The sequence below is a fragment of the Clupea harengus genome, chromosome 23 (assembly GCF_900700415.2).
Source record: "Clupea harengus chromosome 23, Ch_v2.0.2, whole genome shotgun sequence".
In the NCBI taxonomy this organism is placed as follows: domain Eukaryota; kingdom Metazoa; phylum Chordata; class Actinopteri; order Clupeiformes; family Clupeidae; genus Clupea; species Clupea harengus.
In genome coordinates this window covers 657,805-682,804 of record NC_045174.1, presented here as the reverse complement: position 1 = coordinate 682,804, position 25,000 = coordinate 657,805, and the positions used below count along the sequence as shown (strand labels likewise).

Sequence of the window (25,000 nt, the reverse complement as noted above, 5' to 3'; positions counted from 1 at the left end):
CTGCCCTTCAGGAGACCCAGAACAAGGACATGAACCAATATGGACAGGTAGTTTAGAGGAGTTTACACAAAAAAACTTCATGTTAGATGATGATGAAGATGAAGATGATGATGATGACGATAATAAAGATGAATGATGATGATGATGAGGATGATAATGAACTTGACTTGATCATATTAACTTAAAAGACACAGCACGAGTCAATTGCTCAACAAATTAGCCCAAAGTGGAACCTACTGTTATACTTGAAGATGTTGGTTTGACTCTGGTTGACTCGGTACACTAGTAGTGTTGGACATGCTGAGCCAAATAGCCATCGTGGCCTCTCAGGTTTGGAGGGCAATAAAGCCCCGCCTGCACTACATAGAGTCATTCAGTTACACCCAGATGTTCAGCCCCCCCTGCACTACATAGAGTCAGTCAGTTGCACCCAGATGTTCAGGCACTTGACGAGTGCTAATGAGACCTGCCTTCCCTACAGATGTGTTCCTCTTTCCAGATGGGGCCCAACCAGGCGTACGGGGGCCAGTTCATGAACCAGCCGGGGGGCCGGGGCCCTCCCACCATGCAAGGCAACATGAACCCCGGCGGCATGGGCGGGGGCATGAGCCAACCCAACATGAGCGGGCATGCTCCCATGGGCATGAACCAGCCGCCGCGGCCCCAAGCCATGGGGCCCTTCGGGAGTCACGGGCAGAGGATGCCCGTCCAAGGCTACCCGGGGCCCCGCCCACAGGGGATGCCCATGCAGGGCATCAAGAGGCAGTACCCAGGGGAGGTGGGTGCAGGCACCGTTTGGGCACCACTGAGATTTAGATCAATCACCCAATGCATTTCAGCACAAACTGCTGCCAGTTGTGCCAGGCCTAGTTAACTGTTGGAACGTTTATGGATTAAAACCAAAACAGGTTTTACAGTCTCATTGCACTCTTGAATGTACTTGTATAATTCTATATTCATTAATTTTGTTTTGTTTTGTTGAAGCAATATACCTTGCATATAAATAGATGGGTTCACAGAATGAACCAGAGTGTCTCATAATTGTGTGTCAGAAACTAACATGACACACTGCTGTGTAATGAGGCAGAGGAATGGTGTTGTCACTGATGCCAGTGATATAGGGACTGACTCGGTAGCACACAGGACGTGATTGATGGATCTCTCTGCTCCCTTAGAATAACTACGGGGCCCAGCAGTATGGCCCAAACAGCCAGTTCCCCAGCCAGCAGGGGCAGTACCCCAACCCCAACGCCTCCAGGCCGCTCCCCTCGCCCAACTACCCCGGCCAGAGGATGCAGGGGCAGCCCAACCCGGGCCAGTACCCTCCACCCGGTGCAGCCATGGGCCAGTATTTTAAGGTGAGCTTTTCATAACTTGGCAAACATGTATGACTTTCTGTTAATACATTTTTGTATGTGTCGTGTAGACTGTAGAGCATATAGTGATGATAACATGATTTTTATCTTTCATCTTTACAGCAGGAACCATTTAATGGGCAGAGTAATAATTTCGCTGGAAGTGGATTCCAATATAGCCAAGGGAATATGAACGGAGTAAGTACAGTAGCATTATTCATTACTGAAAACTTTATGGTACAGTATGTCTAGCCATATGCTATATAGGTCAACTTACAACTTTGCCAATCATTCCCGGAAGAAACGCAAGGGCTTACTATGCCGGTACGCTGTTGAAGTTGCTGATGTAGTTTTGTGTGCTGATGTTCCTCAGGCTCCTCGGCCGGTGGGTAACTACCCCCACTCACCAGTACCAGGCAACCCCACGCCCCCCATGACCCCAGGAAGCAGTATGCCGCCGTACCTGTCACCCGGCCAGGACGTGAAGCCGTTGTTCCCGCCAGATATCAAACCAAATATGAGCACACTGCCTCCCCCACCAGGTATGTCTGAAGTGTGCTTCAAGGGGAACCATTCTGTACTAGATAGTGTGTAACTATAAATGATAAATAATACTTACTCAGTATTACGTATCTGTATACAGATGTTATGTGTCTGTATACCGTTGTTATGTGTCTGTTTACGGATGTTATGTGTCTGTATACGGATGTTATGTGTCTGTATATATCTACATTTGATTCGCAGTTGTTTTCTGAACCTGTAATGTCTACCGCAGACAACATCACACGTGACGTGTTCTCACCCCACCTTTTCTGATTGTCTGACTCCTCCGCTTCCTCCTCTTCCTCCTCCCCACTAGGGAATCCTCACGAGGAGCTGCGTCTGACGTTCCCCGTGCGGGATGGGGTGGTGCTGGAGCCCTTCCGACTGGAGCACAACCTGGCCGTCAGCAACCACGTGTTCCACCTGCGGCCCTCCGTGCACCAGACACTCATGTGGAGGTGAGATCCCCGGACCCCCTCCACCTCTGCATCAACAGAAATAAACAACAATAAAAACAAAACAAAGCATTTTTGTATGAAGCATAAAACAGGGAGATATAACACTAGTGAAATAAGTCTTCAAACCAAAATGTTGTCTGAAGTCGTTTCTAGATTTTTAATTATGGCTGCAGGATGGCATCGATGGCAAAAGCTCTCTTTTAATTCTTTAAAAATGAAAAGGGGAGATGTAATAATAAGCACACTGTTAACACTTCATAGCACACCACTTCATTCAAATGTCCTCATCACTATCTGATTGCTGATGGACTGTGCCGCTTTGCTGATCTCAGGTCAGATCTGGAGCTGCAGTTTAAGTGTTACCACCACGAGGACCGGCAGATGAACACCAACTGGCCGGCGTCGGTGCAGGTGAGCGTCAACGCCACGCCCCTCACCATCGAGAGGGGCGACAACAAGACGTCCCACAAGCCCCTGCACCTGAAGACAGTGTGCCAGCCGGGGAGGAACACCATCCAGATCACCGTCACTGCTTGCTGCTGTGTGAGTACTGCTTTTGGTGTGTGTGTGTGTGTGTGTGTGTGTGTGTGTGTGTGTGTGTGTGTGTGTGTGTGTGTGTGTGTGTGTGTGTGTGTGTGTGTGTGTGTGTGTGTGTGTGTGTGTGTGTGTGTCAGATGTTTTAAGTGAAGTGTCTGTTTCTACGGTTTTGAACATTTTACAATCCCTTTGACAAACGATGAGCTAAATGAAATGAAGATAGATAAAAGTGTTTTATGTGTGTGTGTTTGTGGAGTTAGACAGCACCACAACAACACTACAGCAATACTAGAACAACACCACAACAACATTACAACAACACCACAACAACACTACTTAACAACATTGGAGATATGGTCAGTGTTTTACACGTTATGCTCATAATATCACATGCTTGGAGAAATAGTGTATTCAAAAATGAATGAAATGAGTTGAGACCATTGGAGTGTCCTGTTCGAGAGAAGTTTGTGTTCACTCGTGTTTCTCTCTCCCACTAGTCGCACCTGTTCGTCCTGCAGCTGGTGCATCGGCCATCAGTGCGCTCAGTCCTGCAGGGCCTGCTCAAGAAGAGGCTGCTGCCGGCTGAGCACTGCATCACCAAAGGTACACACACACACACACACACACACACACACACACACACACACACACACACACACACACACACACACACACACACACGCTAGTACCTCTTCCTCTGTGTGTACCTCCCCTCTCCTCCTCCTCCTCCTCATCCACCTCTTCTGTCCTCCATTGTTTGCCTCCTCTCTTTCCTTGTTGTCTTCATACTTTATGGGGCGACAGTGGTACAGGAGGTAGAGAAGTCGTTTAGTAATCAGAAGGTTGCTAGTTCGATTCCCTGTCGAAGCGTCCTTGAGCAAGACACTGAACCCCTAATTGCTCCTGATGTGCAGTGTGCCATCAGTGTAAAATGTAAAATGTGTATACATTGTAAGTCGCACATATGTAAGTCGCTTTGGATAAAAGTGTCTGCTAAATGACTAAATGTAAATGTAAATACTTCTGTTCAGAAGGGTCTTGCTCTTCTCTTAGATCTCCTCTTGATCATTTCCTCCAGTTGACATTTTTCATACCCCCTCCTTTTTTTTCTACATCCCTGAGATCCCCCCCTCATTGGCCTCCACCTGCCGTAAGCCCTCTGCCTGAACTAACCAGCTTCTCCATGTCTCTGTCCTCCTCTCCCCCTCTCCTCAGTGAAGAGAAACTTCAGCAGCGTGGCGGCTTCGGCCGGGAACACCACGATAAACGGAGAGGACGGCGTGGAGCAGACGGCCATCAAAGTGTCTCTCAAGTGTCCGATCACCTTCCGGCGGATCCAGCTACCGGCGCGGGGCCACGACTGTAAACACGTACAGGTGAGCGTTTCTCCCCACGGCCGGCCTGTCTGGCTGACGGACGTCTCTCTTTAGATCAGCCGTCCTTAAATCACCAACTGGGACTGATGAGCTTTTGTGTTCTTTCCCCAGTGTTTTGACTTGGAGTCCTACTTGCAGTTGAATTGTGAGCGAGGCACGTGGCGATGTCCAGTATGCAAGTAAGTCAGATATGCACGACACCAGATTACGTTTTTTAATGCTTTCTGTGAATGTGGGGTTGGAGGTGTTTTAAGGGTTTTAGAGTCATTCATATTCCTCTCTCTCTTTCAGCAAAACTGCGTTATTAGAAGGCCTGGAAGTCGACCAATATATGTGGGGCGTCTTAAATGCCATACAAAAGTAAGTAACGCTTTTGAGTTGAACTGTATCTGTACGTCTTTATGTATTCTAATTCTCATATTCACACAACTTAAATCTGAACCATAGACTGTGGTTAACCCTGCACGTCAGTGCCTACCTTTGAACTTGACGTGGCTTTTTTTTAAATCCCTCCAATAGCTCGGAGTTTGAAGAAGTCACCATCGACCCCACGTGTAGCTGGCGGCCGGTGGCCATTAAGTCCGAGATGCACATCAAGGAGGACCCGGACGGACCGCTGGCCAAGCGCTTCAAAACCATGAGCCCCAGTCAGATGATAATGCCCAACGTGATGGAGATGATCGCCCAGCTGGGCCCGGGCCCGTCGCTCTACCCCAACATGCCCTCGCAGCAGGGAGGAAACGGCGGGGAATACGGCAACCAAGGTACCCACTCGTTTCACACACAAGCTACCACCATTCTTGTGCCTTTCCTGTCAAGCAGTATAAACCTTGACTGATGGGTGAAAAGCTATACCTAAAAACAAAAAAATTATCCATAGCAAAGGCTAATTAGTTATCAGCTAATTATCTACTGTGGTATTGTCTGGCATGTTCCAGATATCATTTTGTGTTGTGGACACTGTGTTTACAGGTGTGTTTGCTAAAAAGTTGAGAAAGTACTTTCCTGATTGAATGCATGCCTTCACTGTGTTACCACGAGATATGCGGGCACAAAAGCTCTCTTGACTAGTTGATTTGTTTTCAGACAATTCACTTGAACAGTTAACAATGAAATATGTCACTGAATACCAGTCATTTTAGCTCACTCCCTTCACTATTGTATCTCTGCAGGGTAAATGGCTAATCACCATTGACACTCTTGTTCTCTCTCTCTCTCTCTCTCTCTCAGGCAACAATTTCCCAGGGCACGGGAACTTTGACTTCCCCCACGGCAACGTCGGAGGCTCGTCGGTGAATGACTTCATACACGGACCCCCCCAGCTTTCCCATCCGCCCGACATGCCCAACTCACTCATGGGCCCCGACAAGCCCCTCAGTCACGGCATGCCCGACACAGTGAGTGCCTTTCCCTGGAGCTTTTGAGCAGACCCAACATAAAACTGCACATTTTAGATCTTTTTAAACTAATAGTGTAAATCCCTGTAGTGACACCAGCATCAGTAAGACACGCACTTTAGGATACTATTAGAAAAAAGAGAATTACTTTTAAAATGAAATCTTAGATTCATCTTAATCTGAATCAAACCATTCTGTTGTTACTGTGAGGGTGTTGTGGTGTTGAGAGAAAAATTGCTCTAACGAAAAAACCATTTCTGTTTTTGAAGAAGCAGCACATAGCAGTGGGGCGAAGTGGGAATCTTCACCCTGCCACATCGCTCTCCTTCCCTCAGGTACCTCATTCTGTCAGCACTGACTCGCCCCACCACCCCATGCAGCAGCAGCACATGCACGGCCCACCGTCCCACCCAGGCGCCCCGTCGGGGCAGCCCCTCCACCACGGTGGTCCCAACCAGCCCGGCCGCCAGCAGCCTCCCCAGCAACCTCAAGCCCAACCCCAGCCTCACCCCCACTCCCAGTCCCAGGCCCCCCAGCAACGGCCCAACAGCCACCCGCACCCAGACCTTGGCTTCAACCCCTCGGGTGGCCTGGATGGACAGTGTGGCGGGGTGGATATGCCCGAACCCTCCCTGGATGTAAGTACAGCCACAACAGTCTGTGTGAATACTGTAGTACACAGTATAACACTTTACTTAATATGTCAGTGATTCCCATCTTAGGCCCTTTAGCTCCTGGTGCTCAGTTGGGAGAGAGAAGGTGTAGAGATGCCTGCATGATTGATTCCATTCCCATGTAGCAAAAGTGAGATCAAATGTCTGCCTCCATCCACATCAGAGGGCACTGCCATCACATTTAGAAGATGCTGAGAAGTGTTGTAGTTCTGGGGTTGTACAGTACATTTTATTTTACAAATGGTTGTCTGTGCATGAAGACAGAAAACAGCCTGTTACTGATGTTATCACTGATGGATATTGCAGAAGCTTGTCTGTCCTGAGTTTTTATGGTTTGGAGGATAACCCCTTGAGATGCAGCATCTCGTTTTCGAGGGGGTCCTTGCATAAGAATGAATCATTGAATAAGGTGGCACATAACCAGTTGTGCTGACACATGTTTGTCCTTTCTCTCTTTTCCTAAAGCTTCTTCCTGAACTTGCGAACCCTGACGACCTTTTGTCTTACCTGGACCCCCCAGATCTACCCAGCAATAGCAACGACGACCTTCTGTCTCTGTTTGAAAACAACTGAGGTGACGAACACTAAAAACAGTGGGGACTTGATCATGATGATGTGGACAAACACAGTTTGGGACAGCAACACAGTACTTGATGAAAAACACAAAGATGCACTCCCTCTCTTCTTCTTTCTCATCGTGGACAGATTTCACAGACAAGTACAGGTTGACTGAATTGTTTTATGAAAAAAGAAAGAAAGAAAGAAAGAACGAACGAAAGAAAGAAAGAAAGAAAGAAAGACATACTAAATGCAGCTGGCATTTGCACTGGTGGCCATAGAGCGATACCCTGGAAAAAGACAGAATGAAAAAAAAAAAAAACTGTGCAGCTATCCTGGGTTAGTTTTTTAAAAGACACGTGGGATCTCTGTGTGTGAACCTTCTCAAAAATGTAGTAGCATTTTTTTTTACACGGCTTTGTTTGATCTGAAGAAGATAAAGTAACTCAATTTGTCAAAAAAAAGTCAAAAAACAGTCCATTCTGGCCAGTGTGTGTCCTACCATTTCTTGTTTTCTGTGTGTGATACTCAGTAAATCATTGCGTCACTAATGGTTTGTTCTCCAGTTTGACCAGTAGCACTGTTTGTTCCTATAACATCATTTGAAAGCACAAGAGAGTGACGGTTTTATGACATACAAATCAAAAAAGAACACATCACAAAGGGATGGAGGCTATCAACCACAATCATCAAAAAAGGACCCTTGTTGTAATCTCATGCTTTTTCCAAAATTCCAGAATTAGTCCTCATTGTTTCCATCACGGTAAAACGTACTAACACTCGTGAGGGATTGGGTATTTATGGTATTGTGGCCAAGACCAAACCTTTTTTTACCAGAATCGGCTTGAATAAGGAAACTCTGTGAACCAATAACGAGTGCACTAAGATATTGGTGCTTCTCATTTGGCGTCCGGAGATCTTCAGCATATCCATCTTATGACACTGACATGTAGGCTAGAGTCAAAGGCAGTAAGAATCTGGTGGTATAGGCCTGGAGCTGTGGTGTCTATCGTGCCACCAGGAGGCAGTACACAGAGCAGAATTCAGAGATATGTACTGTAGGGTTTTGCATGAGTGACCTGTGCTGTTATTCACCGTATCCTCATGTTGACCCCCACTTGTAGTGTAAAGGCTGCCTTCACCCTCGGTCGCTCTCCAATATCGAGAGCCAAGGTGTGCGTGTGCCAATGCTTATGCCCTTGTGTGGTAACGTTCGACGTCTGAAAGGTTTCTTATTTTCCTTGCCCCTTGACTTTCAAATCACATTTTTCTAGAAGGGATACCTCTGACATTCACAAGACATTTTGTCTTATTTTTTAAACTGTCTGTGGTATTTTCGGGGAAAAATCGCCACGAGATCTTTTGTAAGTTGTTGCGACTTCTCACCTATTCTGTGGGGAATCTGTATTTCGTCACCAAAGATAGGGAGAGGCGACAGTTTGGTGTCTGTATGCTATACGGCGAAGGATTGTGGGATATGGCTCGAATCACCCATGTTTTCCCCAGTTACAGGAGCCTGGGAGCTCACGTCTTGCCATCGTTTATTGTGTTCCAAAATACACTATATGAGTAGAGTGCTGTCCAGTATGCAAATGTATTATTTTTTAAAAAGAAAGAAGCTATTGTAAATATCCTTGTGAATATTTTTGTATCGTCTTAGATGATATTTGTCCTTTTTCCTTTTTTTTTTTCTTTCGTTTAAAACCGATTGTCCATGTTTGTCCGGCTCTGCGCCCAGTGGTCTGTCCTCAAAGCCCCGACCGCTGACTGTGGACCTTCATAGGATCAGTGGGCTCACACACATCTCTCCTCATAAGCTATAACTCACAGGTCTGTCTGCTGCTTGTTCAGTCTCTCTCTCTCTCTTGGTGTGCGACGGCCCGATCGCACGTGGGCCGCACATTTTCCTGTCCATCAGGGTCACTTGGTTCTCAGATGGCGGCCGACCCTGGACTGGATTTGGTCCCGTTTTGGTGCCAGTCTGTTTCAGAGCTAGCTGGCCATCTCTGCCCAATCACAATAACTTCTGGATTTTTGTTTTCCAGGTCCTGTTAAGCAATATTAATGTCACATGTTGTTATGTTGTTCACTGTACTATAGATACAAATACATTAATTATAAACCCACTAGAGAACTAACATTCTCATTCCCACCTGAGTCCTCTACACGGTGGATTGAGCAACCGAGATAAGTGTATCACACAAGGGGCTATCGTTGTACTGAAGAGAATGTGTGAATATCAGAATTGTTCGTAAAATGTCAATATGTACAAGTGGTATTTTAAAAACTATATCACAGCCTTACATGAAATAAATATATGATATTGTTTTTATTTTTGTTATAGAAAATGCAGCTTTTGGAAAAGCTAAAGACCATTTAAAAAAATTTGTATCCCATTTGTTGGTTTCGTTTTTTTTCTCTTGATTTTGGTTTGTGTTTTTGGTAAATTATTTTGTATTGGTTTTATTATTGAAGTGTAAGGCTAGAAAGATAATTTCATTTTAACAATATGTAGCCATGTACTGATTAAACACAAGATCATTTAAACATGTTACTTCAAGCCGCATATGTGTGTAGAGAGCAAATTTGTCTCGGTGCAAGAGAAACATGATTTAGGTAGCGTTCAATATCAACATAGTCTCTGAAAATCTGTGTATTCTATCATTGAAATGAGTCATCTTGAGAACATACAGCCACATTTTGTTTTTAATCAGTATATCATCTGATATCTATCAAACTATATAATGAGATATCATCGGATCGATCATCAATTTGTCATTCACATGATGCTGTTGTTCACCAAGGCGATTCAGTTCAAAATCATCTGGCCCTCCCTAGACTCCCAACCAAGATAATCTGCCACTAAATTACAATTCAATTGCGTCGTGAAAAGGAATCATTTTATTGTTTTCTATTCAAGGGAAAGCCTTCAATATACTCCACAGACAACAGGAGAATTTGGTGTCCACCTGGCCGGTTTAGTTGGGCCTCAGAGGACCAGCTAGGCCATGAAACAGTTGACACCCAAAAGATGCCTGTACATATGTAAATGAGAGTAACGACTTGTTAACAGAAATGTATTCATCTTAACTGGGAATGTGCTTTGTTTCTTCAGAGTTATTGAAAAAAAAGAAAGCTTGCCTGAAAGTTTTGTCAGCATCTGTGGATAGCTCTTGCCATTTGTTTCACCTTTTGTGATGTACTCTGACCTCTTTGGGCAGAGGAAATTGGACAAAACTGTTTTACCTACATATAATATTTCGCCCATGAGTACTAGCTGATCACCTGCATATGTTAACGGGTGCTACAGGGCAAAAAATATATATGAAAATAATTAAGAAATTATTTGAGAATGCTCAAACGTTTGGGAAATAAAGGAAATATTGAGACGTAGACTATATGGAGGTTTTTTGGAAGATTATAACCAAATTCATAGTTTGTACACTTTTTTATATCATGATCTGATAACAAATTAAATGGTACAATCTAAGGTGATTCACACAAAAAGTGGCCATTGTCTTTATGTTTGTACATTGTATGTACAATCATTTCATACTTCAGAAATAAAGAAGCTAATTGTGGTTTTTAGTCTTGCAGAACTGTATGTAGTTAGATGATGTGACAGCCTAATATTTATCTAATAAATATGTATTCAGATGATACCTGTACAGCACCGTGTTTGTGTCATTTTTCATCTGTAGAAGGCAAAAAGAGGGAAGTTGTATTCAGCGAGAGACAGAGAAGGATGAGACCAAAAGAGAGAGAGAGTATCCCCTTCTATGCATGGCATTCAGTCAGTCTAAGATAGCCTATTTCATACACTTGTCCGTTTACAATAATAATAATAATAATAATAATAATAAACTTAGTTATAACCATTAGTTAAAAGCTCTCTGTAGGAAAATAAATATTCATATTCTAACACATCCCTGACAAGGTGGGTTTTCAAGGTATCCTTTCAGGATACAACTGCTGACTGCCAAAACCATAAATGTTTACCTACCTCCGCGTTGACCTGCCTTAGTGTTGGTTGACCTACCTTAGTGTCAAAAGCTGCTGGAGTTACTTGTCCAAAGACTGAACTTGGTATGGTACTTATGAATGTTGTCTGGTGGTCATGGATACATGAGAAGGCAGCAAAATGGATGCATTCACAAATCTGGGTCTCTGAAGTGCCTATATATAACCTATATAGTATATACGTATAGTATTGTGTCTGACTTACGCTTCTGGTATCAAAACTGGACTCTCGACCCAATGTTATGAACAATTATTGTAGCCTACTGTTCACATCGTAGCAGTTAGACACAATACAAGGTTAGGAGGAAAGGCTTGTCTGAAGGAATATATGGCAGGCTATAGGCCTACTGGGCTGCCACAGTGAGATTATTAAGTAGGCTACATCGATGACTTAGTAGACGAGAAACTCTTTTTTGAGTGTTGAGAAGCCTAGTTTGACAGATTTCATGCCAACCAATAATTTGCTGCTTGGAGTGGGATTCCATTTCAATGTAATGTTTAGGCTATAACGTTGTGTTCAAGGCAGCACAATGCTAAAGGTATAACGTTGTGTTCAAGGCAGCACAATGCTAAATGTCAAGGTGTTTTTTTTTTTTTTTTTCTTAAACCATACACTTACAGTAGGGAGCTGACTGAGCCATAACCGCCTTTACTTCAAGAATAATATACATTACTGTTATTTTTCATGACACAGCAAACATGTCTAATAGCTAGAACTAGGGTTTTACCGTATATTAACAAGATTAGCATAATCATCCACACAGACAACCAAATCAAATCTCTAAATGTGTAAAGCACGTGACTTTCGCAATCACTTCCGTTCCCCCCATGTTGCACTTCCTTTTTGGAGCCGGGAAAAAAAAACACACGTGACATGTGTATCGTTTTGTAACGCTGTAGTTTGGTTTGTCGGGGTTGACTCTGATTCTGTGAAGTGAAGTTCAACACCACGATATCACAATGCTTATTCCACGTTTCAGAATTTGTTCATTGGCGTTCACCGCCACTAGAATGTTTACGACTGGTCCGCCAGCAAACCCAGTCGTCTACTTTGACATTGCTGCAGACAACCAACCTCTTGGAAGAGTAACCTTCGAGGTAAGAATGCATTGTCAATGAATGGCACTCTGATGATTGACACGCGGCTACTGGTTAGCACTTGTTCTTGATCATAATATTGGAATGCAAGGATACTTCTTCGTGTTCACTCGATATAACGTATTTCCATGCATGTTTATACTATTAAATAACATTTTAAGTAGGCGAATGACGAATTACTGGTGAGAACTTCAGCAGACAGAGCTTGACCTCTAATTTGACGTCCAAAAGTGGAAAAGAGCAGCTAAGCTAGGGCGTTAAATGCACGATATATCATTTTGTCATTGCTTTAATTTTTGCAGTTGCGAGCCGACGTGGTGCCAAAAACTGCAGGTAGGCAATCCTTTCCCATGTTTATATTGGTTTCCATGGACGATTTTTAGGGCAGTGCCGTCTTGTCAGAACTCATCCAGAACACTAGTATGAAAAGTGATCTGCATGTGCGTCTTAAATACATATTACATTGTTTTTGGGGGAGGAATATACCATGGAGGTCGAAATTGCATATTGGATATTTTTAGTATTTTAAAGTTCACGTTATGGCATGTCTCATGGATTATAAACATGCATTATTATGACTGACCAAAACCACATTAATAGCTTCTATATATAGGCTATTAGTGGTCAAAGTTGCTTGTCACAAATGGCACAACGAAACGTTATGAGTCAGAGCCAAAACCTAGTTAGTCAACATACGGTCACAACTTACACCATTAACACCTTTGTTTGCATTTTCCCTCAGAGAACTTCCGTGCCCTGTGTACAGGAGACAAGGGTTTCGGTTTCAAGGGATCAATTTTCCATCGAGTCATTCCTCAATTCATGGTCCAGGTACAGTCTATATGTGTCAATGTGTCCTGTGTCCTTTACAACATATGGGCCTATGTACTAGACGCTATCTTGGATTTGCAGCACATATTTTCACAGCCGATACAAGACCAAGCATGCATCATATCATTATGGTATTTCCCACTGGAAGCCTTTGATGCCCTGGTGGCGTTGCTAATAATCCTTGACATTCATTCAATCTTCAAGGGAGGAGACTTCACCAACCACAACGGCACTGGGGGAAAGTCCATATATGGACGGTCGTTCCCAGATGAGAACTTCAAACTGACGCATACTGGGCCTGGTAAGTCATGATTGTCATCCCCATCATAATCTATATGTGTCTTTCTTACAGAGAGCAATGTAGAGATGTTGATATAGTTATTGTTATATTTGCTATGCAGCAGATTGTCTTCAAGGAGAGAGAAATTTAGCCTAGTACTTAAAGGTACAGTCTGCGATTCTGAAGCAACTTGTTGATTGGGTGAAATTGCGTATGGCTTGGTTCCGAGGCACTACGTTTGTTTCCCATTGACAGAGTCAGGACTGCATGTCAACACACCAGGTTTTTTAGCACACACAGAACGGAGGGCCATGAACAGTTAGCTGAATTTGACAAAAATGATTTTGGATTAAAATTGCGGAGTTCACCTTATAAGTTGTGTATGAACAGGTGCTGGCTTTTCTTTGAAAAAAAAACACACACACACAGACAAAAACATAAAGCAAACACCACGGTAAAAAGCACTACTGAACTTCCTGTTTAAATCCGCAGGTCTGCTTTGAGCTCGGCCTTTTATTGATGAGAAATGCACTTAACGCCCTCATTGTCCAACCTGTACTCAAACAACAACCCCTTTTGGCTGTTTCCAGAAACTGATCACATCTCCAGCCCCATCTCAAAGTGTTTGTTTGCTCCACCAGTTGGCACAGTGCTTCAATAGTCAGGTTTGGACATCAGGTGTAATAAATGCAGCTATCGTATACGAGTCACTTATTTTGGTTGGTGTAACAAGGTCTTTTGAGAAGTTGTATACAGGCTTAAAGCCTAACTGTGAATCAACCTTTGCAGTGTAAACACAGCCATATTGTCTGTGGGACAAGGATGACCAGGATGGTGGATTATTTGTCCACCAGATGGCGACATTCAGCTATGAATGCGAGGATGGCAAACTTTTTTTTTTTTTTTTTGCCAGATAGGCATGACCCACTTTTAAAAGCCAAAAGGAGTCAGTTTACTAATATAATTACTCTTTCTTCACATTCTAAAAGCATCCTATTCCACCTGGGAATGGGCCTCTGAATGATCTAATCGGCTCAGATAAGCTCAGAATTGTTGTGTATCAGGATTGTATTGGGTGTCTTTGTCAGACCTGTATGTACCTTAACAATCAGTACTTGGCTACAATGCATTTTGTCCGCTGATGAGATAGTAAAATTGCATGGTTAGAGAGGGCGTGGATGCCGTTGTGAGAGAGAGTGCCCTAGGTGTTATGTGAGTTATATGCATGAGTGTTTTCGCTCTGTCCTGACCCTGAGTGTTGATGCTTTTCAGGGATCTTGTCCATGGCCAACTCTGGGCCCAACACAAACGGCTCTCAATTCTTCATCTGCACGGCCAAAACAGAGTGGTGAGTGCACGACAGCTCAGTGTGTGTGTGTGTGTGGTGTGTGTGTGTGTGTGTGTGTGTTCTTCATCTGCACGGCCAAAACAGAGTGGTGAGTGCAAGACAGCTCAGGGTCATGGATACTGTCTTTGATTTAGGGTGTGTGTGTGTGGGGGGGGGGGGGGGGGGTGTGTGTGTGTGTGTGTGTGTGTGTGGGGAGGGGTGCGTTCACATAAGAGTGGTATGAGGGATATGAACTGCTGGGTGTGCATTTGTGTGTGTGTGTATGCGTGAAAGAGAGAAGGAGAGTGAGATGGAAAGAGTGAGATGGAGAGAGAATGAGTGAGTGAGTTCATCCAATCTGTGAAATAAATGTGTGTGTGTGTGTGTTTCTGTCTTGTTCCAGGTTGGATGGCAAGCATGTTGTGTTTGGCAGCGTGAAGGAGGGCATCGAGGTGGTGGATAAAGTGGAGGCTCTGGGCTCTCGCTCCGGGCGCACCTCCAAGCGGATCACCATCACCGACTGCGGCGAGCTCTAGTAGACCTCCAGCTCTCTGGCACCCATGGCCACCCCCAGCACATACTGTGAATGTCTGAAAATGAGGCCGTTGTGAAGACAGTCGGAGGTGGTGGTGGTGGGTTGAGGACGTCAAGGCGAGAATTTTTTTTTTCTCTCTAATTTTGTTTGTTATTCTTTTTTTAGTCGACCGCGCTGTGCTGAGAGGCTCGTTTGTCAAGCCCGTCTTTAAGGGCGGGGGGGGGACGAGCCGTTTTGAAAGCTGTGATTGGTCCAAAATGATTTCTGTCTGGAATCTCCAACACACTTGTGTGTGTGTGTGTGTGTCGTCAGCGTTTACCTCGTAATTTTCTCTCCAAATTACGTGACTTTTTAAAAAAAAAGCGCAAACGACCACAGAGGTACTGGAATGTGATGGTGTGACTGACTGCTTTAAATGAGTAAATTTGGAAACGGCAGTTACAAATTGAAATAAAGTCATACTAGTGGTGCTGATTTTTCGTCATCTGTTTTTGAACTTCCCCCCACCATCTAGCTCAACACATTCCTGTCTTGGGTTTCTTTTGATGTGCCTGTCGGTGTCGATTGTGCTTTCACCCTCTGTGAACAGCTACCTGATACAAACAGCAATGGAATAGGACAATCCAGTACCTTGGGAAGCTATAAAAGGAATGACGTTTTCAAAGTATTCAGAGCCACACAGGCATTAGTGTCAAACAGTTTATGGAGATCTTACTAATGTGGCATGGAATCTGTGTGCACTGGGAGCCGCCATCAAATGCAGTTACTTTTTCTCTGATCCGTGGGCAGTGTGTCTGTGTGCCACTGTGTGAGAACTCAGAGAGGGTGAGGCCTATAGTTTTAATAAGGGGAAAGAGAGAGAGAGGTCTCGCACAAAGGTTTCCAACAAAAAAACATTTTATTTTGTCACGTTGATTATTTCATCAGCCTTCAGGTCATCCATTTTAAAATAAAGACACCTATAAGGCACATTTATCAATCCTGCTTCATTCTCCGATCCCGCCATTTTACATAGGCATTAATGAATCGTCAACACTCCTTGAAACCTTCTTGTCAGTGTGATCATGTCCATGGTTTGACACGTTCCTCCTGAACTTGTCTCAAGTTTATTTGCCCACTGCTGATGAGCTCAGTGTGGCTGGTGTTTCATCATCTGGTTTATTTTTAGTCTTTTTAATTTGTTTTCCAATATCACAGACTTTGTGAGTTCCGCCCCATGTCTTTGCAGACATTGCAAACATAAACATGACGAAAGGGTGAAAAGGATTACAACACGCAAACTTTGGCATTAGCTGTAGTTCATTCCTCATCGCTGACATTCCTTACGAATATGGACGTTTTCATTTAGTGCTATCCTAACAGTCAAAGAGAGTAATTATGGTTAATATTCAGTATGAACACATTTTTTTTACAGTACATCGGCAGGAAAGATACAGCTTTATGGTCAAACTAGTTATAATGGTTTGAGTTAATATGTATATTCCCTTCTCTCACCATAAACATCCTCTATAGACACAAATGGAAGATAACCAGAAATGGGATATAATGCTAGAAATACCATTGCATGCATGACATACAAACGTGTCGTCTGGTAAAATGCTTTCCCTGATAATGTTAAGACAATGTAATATTCATTTTATACAACAAGGTATTGCTCATCAATGCGTAGTCATTAACCTCTGATCAGATTAATAAAAAAAGTATTTAAAAAAAAAATAAACTCAACAATGAATTTGTTTAGAAATCTTACATATGATTATATATTTTTTCAAAATACACACATACATATTTTACTAAACACAGGCACTTGGAACACAAACTGGTTACCTAATACTGATCATATACTCTTCAGGAAATCAAAACAAAACAATGCCAGGTCCATAGAATGAGTGACAGATGTGTATACCATTTTTTGTAGACATCTAGACTTCACATCGTAATGTACTGTAGCATATTTTATACAGATACAATCGGTGTAAAAACAAAATCCTTATAAATATTTCCTGCAGGAATTAACTCCCAGATTGTGAGATACTTCAAACTCCCATGTTCCTGGTAACTCGACAACCAAACAAGCAAGCTTTAAAACTATTTATGAATACAAAATGCCTTAAATGGCAGGTATCGAATATATACAGACGTGCAATACCACCTTAACTAGGGTACAATCGGATATCCTTCCTATCATTGTTCAGAAAATGCCAATACTTTGTTCATTAAAAAAAAATATACAGCTTGATTTTGGTACATAACACTAATCAATAGTCAAGTATATGCGCTACTAATAAGCTACAATTTGTGTCACAGAGACAGATGAATGCCTTAATGGCCTCATTAAAATCTCAAGAACAGGTCGATTTCCATCATATTTAAGTATAAAGAAATTAAACACAACACTAAGGACGACGCCTAGATATGTTCCACTCATGGGGATTGGGCTGGCCAACAGATGAAGTAATAAAGTAACCTTACCTTGCATTGATCTGCTAAAGCTGGATGAGGACGAGGCGATATTAGAACGGTTTACCAGGTTTAACACGATGCCAGTGATGCACGCACAATCAGTATGCGGGAAGTCTTGTTTTGGTAAAGGACCAAAATACCATGAAGAAGACATGTTATTTCGCTCAGGATGCGTGTATGAGAGAGTGGTTCCACCTTGTATTTATGTTGAAATACCACTTGTTTATGAGGAAATAATGAGTAATGTGTTGATCGGAGGTTTTAAGTTTACTCCGCCGAAACATCCCAAACGACTACCTTCTAACGATAAAGGAAACACGAGTGCTTTTTGTATCACCTTTACAATAAAGGAGATGTACTAATGTTGAATATTGCTATGCTTTCATCTGTTGGGAAAACAGAGAAAAAAAATTCACATTTAAATGCACACTATTTTTGTTCTGCGGCTGGCTTGCCTTACGAGTTACCTTAGCAACCCTTAGGAATATTGCACAAGAACATGTGATTATGTTTTCTATACTAAGATCACTGTATGTTTAAGAAAAGGGATACAAACATACAAATATGATATCTGAAAGCCTCTGGGTACTCTAGGAGAGTATATCGAATTTCTTAAGTTTAAAGTACCCTATATAATTTGCCCAGCCTACAAAGTCTTGAATCTACAGTAGTTTCTAAAGACCTGCGAGGGGGGATTGATAAATTGTGGCCTAAGGTAGAAGCAGATGAGTTAAACAGCTGTCATTACATGCATGTTTGGTTCAACTCTTTTGAGTGATAATGCAGAAAGTTTGAAGTTAATAACTTTTGTGGTATTTCTGTTTAAGACCATTACAAATGGAAAAAGTCAGCACTGTCTGATAAAATGGACAACATCGGCCTTCGTGCAGTCGTCCGCTACCTTGCTCTCAAGGGCTCTTCACCCAAGGAGCTCGCTTCACCAGGCTGTGAGAAGGGGCACCCTCTCCTAGTGTTGCCACCATGTCCTCACGGACCTCCTTGGGCGATGATGCCCTTGAGACCAAGTTAGCAAATGACTGCATGAAGGCCGACGTCCAATTTCTCAGACCGTGCTGACTTGCCATTTTTCAATGACCTGAAACGGAAATACCACAAAAGTTATTAAGTTGAAACTTTCAACATAATTACTCAGAGTGGAACTGCATGTGTATATATACAGCTGTTTACCTCCTCTCCTTCTACCTTTAGCCACGAACTTATCAATCACCTCTCATATTTAGATGGTTAAAATAGATATACATCCGGTTAAAATCAATGCAATTGCACAAAACAAAGGTCTTAAGCGCAAAATGAGACCACTTAATAAATATCTGTGTAATGTGTACAGAGGAGACGGACTCTATATCGATTCTCCCTTTGTGGATTCACAGTCAAGAAGATGTGCTACTGCCCCAATGTCTGTGTGAAGGCATCATGTGACACAGTCTAGTAATGTATACATGGCCTTCACCTTCACTAGGTTAGGGAGAACTGGAAGGAGTGATCTTGTAAACAAAATAAGTAAGAAAACACTGTATCATGGCCTGCTTCATTCCAACTGCTTGGGGTTTGTGTGTGTGTGTGTGTGTGTGTATGTAGGCAGGTGTGTATGTGTGTGTGTGTGTGTGTGTGTGTGTGTGTGTGTGTGTGTGTGTGTGTGTGTGTGTGTGTGTGTGTGTGTGTGTGTGTGTGTGTGTGATTGTGTGTATGTGTGTGTGTGTGTGTGTGTGTGTGTGTTTGTTTGTAGGTTTGTAGGTGTATGTTTGTGTGTCTTGGGGGTTAGTGCTACCACCATTTGTGCAGAAACGGTCAGTCATTCACATCACACACACACACACACACACACACTGCACACAGGTCAACGTGATGCATTAAAGCTGAATTAACAAGTGTTCACACTGAATCACCATTATCCCTTTGAGCACTTAGGTGAGTAAACGGTCACTGTTGCGTTGGGGTAGAGGTTGGTCGTGCAGGGGGGGGGATCACTGCACCCTGCGGCAGTAGTAGCCCAGGACCTTGCACTTTTCACACAGGTTGGTCGTGCGGGGATCACTGCACCCTGCGGCAGTAGTAGCCCAGGACCTTGCACTTCTCACACAGGTGCTGGGGATGCTCCTTGCTCTGGTCCGACACGTCCAGACCGTCAGGCTTCTCTAACGGACGCTGATGTAGAGAGACGGAGAAAAAGTCAACATCAGTACTGGTACCTAATTGTTATTGCTGTTACTACTACTACTACTACTACTACTACTACTACTATTGCTACTGCTACTGCTACTACTGCTACTACTACTACTACTGCTACTGCTACTACTGCTACTACTGCTACTGTTACTACTACTGCTACTACTACTACTGCTACTACTACTATTTTATTATTATTATTATTATTATTATTATATAATATAATAATAATAATAATGATAATGACAAAATGATGATAATGATTTAAAAAAAAGAACTTTTCACACCGACTACTGCAACGAACACAATATCTTTTACATGCCACATTCAGATCAGACTACTTTACATGATATCATACAAAAAATAACTTATCTAATGTTTTTTTTCAATGCCACCTGCTGTCACTACCCCATCCACACAAAAAAGAGATAAGACATAAAAGGGTTTAATCTCAGTCTACATCTGAGAGATTCATGGAGGGCTGTTAAGTCAGAGTGGCCTTGGTCTTCCCCACTGACTGGGGGGGGGGGGGGGGATGGGAGGCAGGTCAAACATCTGCACTGATCACCAGGCTTTGGCTGGACGAGTAACACTGATGCGATCCACAAACCCTACTGTGACTGAAGGTTTTATAGCCTTGAGGTCTTGGTCGCTCCTCTTTCCAGATTCTCTGTATATACCATTAATCTGCGAGACCCGGTTCACCAGGGGGTCACATAAACAGCGATTCTCCTCTAAGCATGCTCACTAAAGACACAACAGCATTTTCGCCTTTGTGTGCGAGTTTGTCTAACTAATTGTCGGAGTATGTCCAACTAATGAAGAAGGATTTAAGCCTTTTGCAGGCGTCTGTTTGTGTTATCCGTTTTCAAACGACGCCTAATAGCTCTTTGTGGACCCTACTGTTGAAGTGGTGAGTGACACACTCAGCCACAGAAAACCTTGGCCACGGTACAACGCTGAACTTGCCACAAAGCTCATTTAAGCCGAGTTACCTCACATCAACAGTGTTAAATATGAGATGGAAGACAGCATATCTATATGGAGTCATCCTCCCTCTGGACATTAAGCTTTTTACAGCTTGTCCATATTACAGCGTTTTTTGATGAGGTTTCTGTATTAGTGACAAACAACTCGAACGCTTTGGCGTGGCACCAAGTGGTATCTCATGTGTTAGACATCAGTGGAAATATGGGTGCTATCCAGGATACTAATAATGACAGCTCATGTTTCAAATAAGCTTTTGAAAGGGGAAAAAAAAAAGCTTTTAAGTTGCAAAGGCTACGCATGTCCACAGATGTTTCCTTGCGAGGCGGTCCATCGTTGCTCGTGGAAAACATAGAACATGCCTGATTTGAATAGAATAGGGGGGGAATGGCAGCATTCACAATATATGGTTTTTTTTTTTGCACAAAGAGGTCCACTATTTTCCTTGACAGATAGCGTGCCACTGGTGCCCGGCTCCGTGTAATTGTTTGCAGGCAGCCCGTGTGTGTGTGTGTGTGTGTGTGTGTGTGTGTGTGTGTGTGTGTGTGTGTGTGTGTGTGTGTGTGTGTGTTGTGTGTGTGTGTGTGTGTGTGTGTGGTGTGTGTGTGTGTGTGTGTGTGGTGTGTGTGTGTGTGTGTGTGTGTGTGTGTGTGTGTGTGTGTGTCTTTTTCTTGGGCTGATTATAGATGCCTACAGCGACTTTGAAATGAGTGATGATGTCATAGCATTTGAAGTGTCCTAAACGCACAGAACCCCCGTCCAACTCCATTGCTCCACTGTGCAATTAAGAACAGAACAGGCGCTCTGGCAGAGGTCTCTGGAGGGAGCCACCATGCAAGTAAGCAAATCATTTGCTCTGCTGTCGAAATCAGCTCAGACCAAACTAAACAATGTACCAACACAACACAACACTTAAACTGAAGCTCTTGAAAATTGGCTTAAAATTCCAAAATGTATACACTGCAAGTAAGTATGTACGCCACATGTGCAACCCAAGAACTTCTTCAGCCTCCGCATGTATACCTTATTTCAAATACACTGCTGTTTTCTGGATCAGTGTCACCACTTAATGGCAGAGCATGATCCTGTCTGTCTGCGAATGCTGGTCATCTTACTTCCTGTCGCTAAGCCTATGCCAACACATACCTGCTTGTGGGGGTAAACATTGATGTGGCACTTGATGCACTCTTGGCCCATGTTGGCCCAGGAGTTGCCACTCATCCACTTCCTCTTGCACTTGGGGCACTTGTACTCTCCGAAGCATCGCTTCTTCCCCTGGTACGGCGTCAGGCCCTCTCCTTTGGGTCGAGCCTGGACAGGGGGAGAGAGAGAGAGAGGGGGGGGGGGGGGGGGGAGAGAGAGAGAGAGGAGAGAGAGAGGGAAAAGGAGTAGAGAAGTGTTCTATATTACAAACATAGTTAAAAATAATAGAGTTATAGTAATGTCATTTGGACATGATTAGTTATGGCGATTATGTTTCATATTCCCCTCGTGGGAGTAAAAGTTATACACAAAGTATCAAAGCAACGGAGTCGAATTATACCCAACAGTGTGGATTTCAGAGAGTGACAAGTTCATTCTGCCCCAGTCTAACAGTCTAAGATCAGTTTCTGTTCCAGTGTTCCACTAATAAAAACGGTCATTAATAAATGTGGTCATTTAACTTTCTTTTCACTGTTTTCAAAATGTACTTTGTCAAATATATTAATATATACTGTATATATATATTTAGTTGTACTGACTTACACATTCTATAAATTCGTCATATTACTGATGACCAAAAGTTAAAGTTTTGACACCTGAAGCCAACACCTGAAGAAATAAAGTCATACATACGTTTAGGTTCTGTTTGTTGCACATTTTTAGTTCGATTATTTCCATACAGAAGTGTCTTCCTGTGTCTTCAAGAATCTGTGATTTGGTGTGAGACCACAATCAGTTCTTATACGTTTCTGTTTGGTAGTTTAAGTTTCTGTTTCTGTAGAAGATGACGTATGAAACGTATGCGTCAAACATTTCCAAACGAAATCGCAGGTGATAACAGGGAAAAAGTGAAACGAAAGTCAGTGTCAGTGAGAATCTGTAAGCCAATGTTGAGTGAAGTAGGTATTACGTAATGGCCCTGCAATGTCTTTGTGGCCCTCTACCTTTCAAATATATAGACTTCGAAACTAAAATATAAATAAGCGCTTTGTAAGGAGAATAGAACTAATCTCTTGCACAATGTATATTGATGAGTTAGGTGTAAACACACCTGGGACACCTCGGTCAAAGACCATGGCCATTACGTAATGGCCCTGGAATGTCTTTGTGGCCCTATGTAGATAGGAAGGGCTCATTCTAAGCTAAGGCAACACAATGATTTGTAATTACAGGTGATTAAACACTAATGCAAACATAATTATGAATACTATATTCCATTTATGCTAATATATCCTAAATCCTACACACTGTACTTTCAAAGCACAGCTAACAGTCGTCCAGACCAACCTTACGGAAGTATCTCTAAGAGAGGGTATACCTTAGCTAAGGATGTTCTGGGAAACACCTCGAAATGTTAAGGTACAGCTTAAGAGCTAACTTACTCAAGGGAGGAAACGCAACCCTGGTCATTATTGTGTGTTAGTATTATGTTTGTGTTCCTAATAATTGTAAAAACGTCAACAAATCCCTGCTGACAGAACACAAGATCTAAGCTGAGTTCAACGCCAGCAAAAGATGCCATGAGGTGGCCGGAGAGACACTGGAAGGACACTTTAAGTTTCTGTTTCTGTAGAAAATGACGTATGAAACGTATGCGTCAAACATTTCCAAACATGATCGCAGGTGATAACAGGGAAGAAGTGAAACGAAAGTCAGTGTCAGTGAGAATCTGTTTTCAATGTTGAGTGAAGTAGGTATGGCAACAGCTGAGATGTTATGTCGTAGAGACATAAAACTAACACTCCTAGAAACCTTGAACACTCTACTTTTCAAATACAGTTCAAAACTAAAATATAAATAAGCGCTTTGTAAGGAGAATAGAACTAATCTCTTGCACAATGCATATTGATGAGTTAGGTGTAAACACACCTGGGACACCTTGGTCAAAGACCATGGCCATTACGTAATGGCCCTGGAATGTCTTTGTGGCCCTCTACCCCCCACAGGTTTTCTTGCCACATCATGACCCAATAGCGATCACTGAGTTACCATGCCCTTATCATATGAATAGCCGTCATTTGCTAATGGAAACCTAATTATGAATACTATATTCCATTTACTCAAGGGAGGAAACGCAACCCTGGTCATTATTGTGTGTTAGTATTATGTTTGTGTTCCTAATAATTGTAAAAACGTCAACAAATCCCTGTTTACAGAACACAAGATCTAAGCTGAGTTCAACGCCAGCAAAAGATGCCGTGAGGTGGCCGGAGAGACACTGGAGGGAGGTGCCACTGGGAGGAGGTGCCACTGGAGGGAGGTGCCACTGTACCCTCCAGGGCTGAGTCCACAAACCTGAGTGATGTAACTGCTGAAGGACTGTAGTGAAAGGTAAATCTCCCTGTAACTCGATACTAAAAACAAATATCCTCTCCATAGATTTTTAACGGCGCAAAATATCAAGACTGAGCAAAACAGTATGTTTGACAAGGCCTATCCGAGCCCGAGGCAGGCCCAGAACCCACATGGTTCCCATTGGGCCGACCTCTTTTCATCCCCCATCAGGATAACCTCCGAGAGGGATACCTGCTGCTGCTGCTGCAGGGGGCCGGGAGGTGCCTTGTCAGAGTCTTCAGAGAACAAACCGCACCAGTCGCGGTCATTTTCCACAGGCGCACCACACGCAGTCCCGCCCCGGGTTCGAGGCTCTGGGAGTCTCTTAAGGTCTTGGCATGTCAAGAGTCCATGTTGCATATCAAAGTCAAGCCAGTGAAAGCTTTGGTCTCCCCCTTGCCTCCTTCCTTTCTTCCTGGTTGTAGTGATTTGGGAGTTGGGAGCCCCCCCCCCCCCTCGCTAACCCCATCCACCCAACCCAGCCCACCTCCTCCTCCTCCCTCAAAACCAGATCCTGGAGATTGTTGGGGGTTGGTGGGGGGCTGTGGAGGCTGGGCGTGAGGAGCAGAGTCACGGAGAGCTGCTGCTCCCTGTGACTAATGTGCAGGGTAATCACACACAGCTGCTCCGAGTCCAGAGCTCTGAGCTCACACAGCTCCACTCCTCCAGCCAGCCAGCCAGCCAGCCGCCTGGCCAGGCCCCCCCCTTGCCTAGCCCCCACCACTCGCCAAGGAGCCGGGGTTGCAGGCAACAAAAACAACCTGCCGCCTGCCAACACAACCTACATTTGACTCATATTATTCAGTGTCCTTCTCCTCCTCCTCCTCCTCCTCCTCC

The 25,000-nt window shown here is 43.5% G+C and overlaps 3 protein-coding genes across 10 annotated transcripts in view; 2 read left to right on the top strand and 1 right to left on the bottom strand.

Annotated features, from left to right (window-relative positions):
• The window catches only part of LOC105903345 (zinc finger MIZ domain-containing protein 1-like), a 137,431-nt gene extending 126,865 nt beyond the window's left edge, over positions 1-10,566 (top strand). For 3 of the 8 annotated variants that reach the window (XM_042703151.1, XM_042703152.1, XM_042703153.1), the window contains exons 9-23: positions 1-47; positions 482-778; positions 1,176-1,358; positions 1,479-1,553; positions 1,729-1,897; positions 2,215-2,356; positions 2,689-2,899; positions 3,391-3,496; positions 4,109-4,269; positions 4,381-4,448; positions 4,561-4,629; positions 4,789-5,033; positions 5,500-5,666; positions 5,936-6,304; positions 6,806-10,566. The exon at positions 1-47 is cut by the window's left edge and continues 152 nt beyond it. In XM_042703151.1, the coding sequence (XP_042559085.1) occupies positions 1-47; positions 482-778; positions 1,176-1,358; positions 1,479-1,553; positions 1,729-1,897; positions 2,215-2,356; positions 2,689-2,899; positions 3,391-3,496; positions 4,109-4,269; positions 4,381-4,448; positions 4,561-4,629; positions 4,789-5,033; positions 5,500-5,666; positions 5,936-6,304; positions 6,806-6,913 (2,417 nt within the window). In that variant the 3' untranslated portion in view covers positions 6,914-10,566. The remainder of the gene's footprint in view (positions 48-481; positions 779-1,175; positions 1,359-1,478; positions 1,554-1,728; positions 1,898-2,214; positions 2,357-2,688; positions 2,900-3,390; positions 3,497-4,108; positions 4,270-4,380; positions 4,449-4,560; positions 4,630-4,788; positions 5,034-5,499; positions 5,667-5,935; positions 6,305-6,805) is intronic. The other 5 variants (XM_042703158.1, XM_042703157.1, XM_042703155.1 and 2 more) reach the window with 5 other exon arrangements.
• A 1,184-nt stretch (positions 10,567-11,750) lies between these two features.
• Positions 11,751-15,463, top strand: ppifb (peptidylprolyl isomerase Fb). The gene is made up of 6 exons (XM_012831130.3): positions 11,751-12,016; positions 12,319-12,349; positions 12,759-12,847; positions 13,052-13,148; positions 14,400-14,475; positions 14,858-15,463. The coding sequence occupies exons 1-6, from the start codon at positions 11,879-11,881 to the stop codon at positions 14,988-14,990; spliced, it is 564 nt and encodes a 187-aa protein (XP_012686584.1). The 5' UTR covers positions 11,751-11,878; the 3' UTR covers positions 14,991-15,463.
• A 3,695-nt stretch (positions 15,464-19,158) lies between these two features.
• LOC105903367 (zinc finger CCHC domain-containing protein 24-like) overlaps positions 19,159-25,000 on the bottom strand; it is a 31,800-nt gene continuing 25,958 nt past the window's right edge. The window contains exons 3-4 of the mRNA XM_012831105.3: positions 21,773-21,937; positions 19,159-19,618 (exon numbers count right to left, since the gene is read on the bottom strand). Coding sequence (XP_012686559.1) covers positions 19,505-19,618; positions 21,773-21,937 — 279 coding nt within the window. The 3' untranslated portion in view covers positions 19,159-19,504. The remainder of the gene's footprint in view (positions 19,619-21,772; positions 21,938-25,000) is intronic.

Bases quoted from the DNA above. Each gene is read 5' to 3' on its own strand.
- ppifb (XM_012831130.3), top strand. From the start codon at position 11,879: ATGCTTATTCCACGTTTCAGAATTTGTTCATTGGCGTTCACCGCCACT. The intron at 12,350-12,758 runs GTAGGCAATCCT...ATTTTCCCTCAG, and splicing joins CGTGGTGCCAAAAACTGCAG to AGAACTTCCGTGCCCTGTGT. The intron at 14,476-14,857 runs GTGAGTGCACGA...GTCTTGTTCCAG, and splicing joins TGCACGGCCAAAACAGAGTG to GTTGGATGGCAAGCATGTTG.